This window comes from Babylonia areolata, chromosome 16, assembly GCF_041734735.1.
Source record: "Babylonia areolata isolate BAREFJ2019XMU chromosome 16, ASM4173473v1, whole genome shotgun sequence".
NCBI lineage: Eukaryota > Metazoa > Mollusca > Gastropoda > Neogastropoda > Buccinidae > Babylonia > Babylonia areolata.
In genome coordinates this window covers 5,841,230-5,843,729 of record NC_134891.1, presented here as the reverse complement: position 1 = coordinate 5,843,729, position 2,500 = coordinate 5,841,230, and the positions used below count along the sequence as shown (strand labels likewise).

General features: G+C 44.4%; 1 protein-coding gene across 1 annotated transcript in view; it reads left to right on the top strand.

Annotated features, from left to right (window-relative positions):
• The window catches only part of LOC143290812 (hematopoietic prostaglandin D synthase-like), a 10,831-nt gene that overhangs the window by 7,810 nt on the left and 521 nt on the right, over positions 1–2,500 (top strand). The window contains exon 5 of the mRNA XM_076600335.1: positions 1,914–2,500. This exon is cut by the window's right edge and continues 521 nt beyond it. Coding sequence (XP_076456450.1) covers positions 1,914–2,087 — 174 coding nt within the window. The 3' untranslated portion in view covers positions 2,088–2,500. The remainder of the gene's footprint in view (positions 1–1,913) is intronic.

The window sequence follows — 2,500 nt, the reverse complement described above, 5'->3', positions numbered from 1 at the left end:
TGTTCAGTGGTGCCTGTTCTGTTTTAACGTACTTAGGACACCACCTACTAAGCCCCCTACTAACGACAATAATGGCTTAGTCAGTGGTGACATTTTGTAGTCTGTGTCAAATGCTCTGACTGATTTTGAGCCTTGCAGAATGAAAAAGGAAAAAAAAAAAAAAGTTCTTTGAGACTTTTCGATTAAAAAAAAAATCAAACAAATATTTTATCCATAAGGCCTAATTTGAGTAGATGCCATTCATCTCTGATTCGTGTTATCAATAAGACATGGATTTCTTGTGAAAGAGGATTCAATTGTCTTTCATTTGGTATATAATGTGAGTTGTTTGCGTGTTGGTGAGTGTCTGATATTTTGAATGACGCCAGTGTTGTGACCTTAGCTAAAACTGAACTTTTTTCCGCGAACTGGTAAGAGTAAATGCTTCCCCTACAGAAAATTAGCAAAAAAAAAACAAAAACAAAAAAAAAAGGAAAAAGGACTGTTCCCCGAAATCCCTGGTAAAAAATATCTCCAGCCCAAGTTACCACCAGCCGCCACGCGAGAATTCTTCTCGTTCTATCCACCACACACGGCAATAATTTTCAAAAGGAAAAAACGACTCTTCCGAAAAAAACGAACCGCAAGATCTCAACAGGAGTTATTTCCCTTAGACCACTGTTACTTTGACAGTGTGCACGGGCCAGCCAGGCATTGAAAATCAAACGTTGACTGCCACTGAAACTGAAACTGAAACTGAAACTGCACTTTGTTGTTGGGGAGACAATGGACTAACTCGGCTTCCTGGGTCAGCCAAGGTGACCTCTCCAGGGCACAAGCCTGGTTGAAGTTTATGGAGATCCTGGGTTGCCCAGTCTTCAGAATCCCACTGTCGGCCTCACCGATGTAGTCCGAAGGAACGCAGAGCAAGCAATACATTCTACACCAGCTTGGCTACAGGAGCTGCCCGGGAAGAAAGTCAGTGCAACATCCAACTGACCGCCTTATGGGCTCCAACTCCAGATTTTTCCTCAGGGTTTACTCACGAAGCCTTTCATGTGACTGGGTATGCCAAAAGGCAGCGGAGGTTTGGAGTCAGGGTTTTCCTTCCCCTAGATAGACTGCCCTTCCAGTCTATTTTATTCTATTTCTTTCTTTCTTTCTTTCTTTATTTATTTATTTATCTATTTATCTTTATTTTTGTACGCTTATAGTTGACTTCATTAAGTTTTTGCGCCTTAAAAATATTATTATTATAAGTAGTAGTTCTTTTTTTATGTATTTATCTATTATTTATTTATTTATTTACTTTTTTCTCTTTTTTTCTTTTTCTTTTTTTTTTCTCAAGGCCTGACTAAGCGCGTTGGGTTACGCTGCTGGTCAGGCATCTGCTTGGTTGGCAGATGTGGTGTAGCGTATATGGATTTATCCGAACGCAGTGACGCCTCCTTGACTCTACTGAAACTGAAAGTGAAACTGACGATCTCCATTTGCCCGAAACTGATAGCATAATATTGACGGGTGCAACCCCAGTGGTTGAAACTTTCTTCTTCTTCTTCCTCTCCTCCTTCTTCGTTCGTGGGCTGCAACTCCCCACGTTCACTCGTATATACACGAGTGGGCTTTTACGTGTGTGACCGTTTTTACCCTGCCATGTAGGCAGCCATATTCTGTTTTCGGGGATGTTGGACTTTCCGAATCTCAGGGCCCCTGGTTTCGAATCCTGGTAACGGCGCCTGGTACGTAAACGGTGGGGATTCCCCCCTCGTACGTACGTACGTACGTACGTACGTATGTATGTATGTATGTGACTGTGTGTGATCACCAAATGTATCCGTGCTGCTTCCAAGAAAATATACAAAGAAAAAAAAAGTTAATTCGAGACAGACGTGTTTCTAAAGTGTAGCGAACCACTGTGTCTACTGTGTTTTCAGCTAAGTCAGGCTGACCTGGCTGCATACGACATCATCACCAACACCCAGCTGTGGCTGGGAGCGGACTTCGAGGCGGCTTTCCCCGCCCTGAAGAACCTCAGGCACAAGGTGGAGTCCAACGCTCACGTCAAGAACTACCTCGACTCGGAGAAAGCTCGGCAAACACTGGCCTGACTGACTGACTGACTGGCTGACTGGCTGGTTAATTGACTGACCGGCTGACTTGTTGACTGACTAGTTGACTGGCTGGCCGGTTGACTGGCTGGTTTACTGGCTGATTTACTTACTGGTTTACTGACTGACTGACTGGATGACTGACTGACTGACTGATTTACTGACTGACTGATTGACTGCCTGGCTGGCTGGCTGGTTTACTGACTAGTTTACTGACTGACTGACTGACTGGCTGGCTGGCTGACTAGCTGACTGACTGGCTGGCTGGCTGGTTGACTTTTCGATTGACTGGCTGGTTTACTGACTAGCTGACTGACTGGTTGACTGGCTGGCTGGCTGGCTGACAGACTGGCTGGTTGATTGGCTAACTGGCTGGTTGATTGATTGACTGACTGGTTAACTGACTAGCTGAC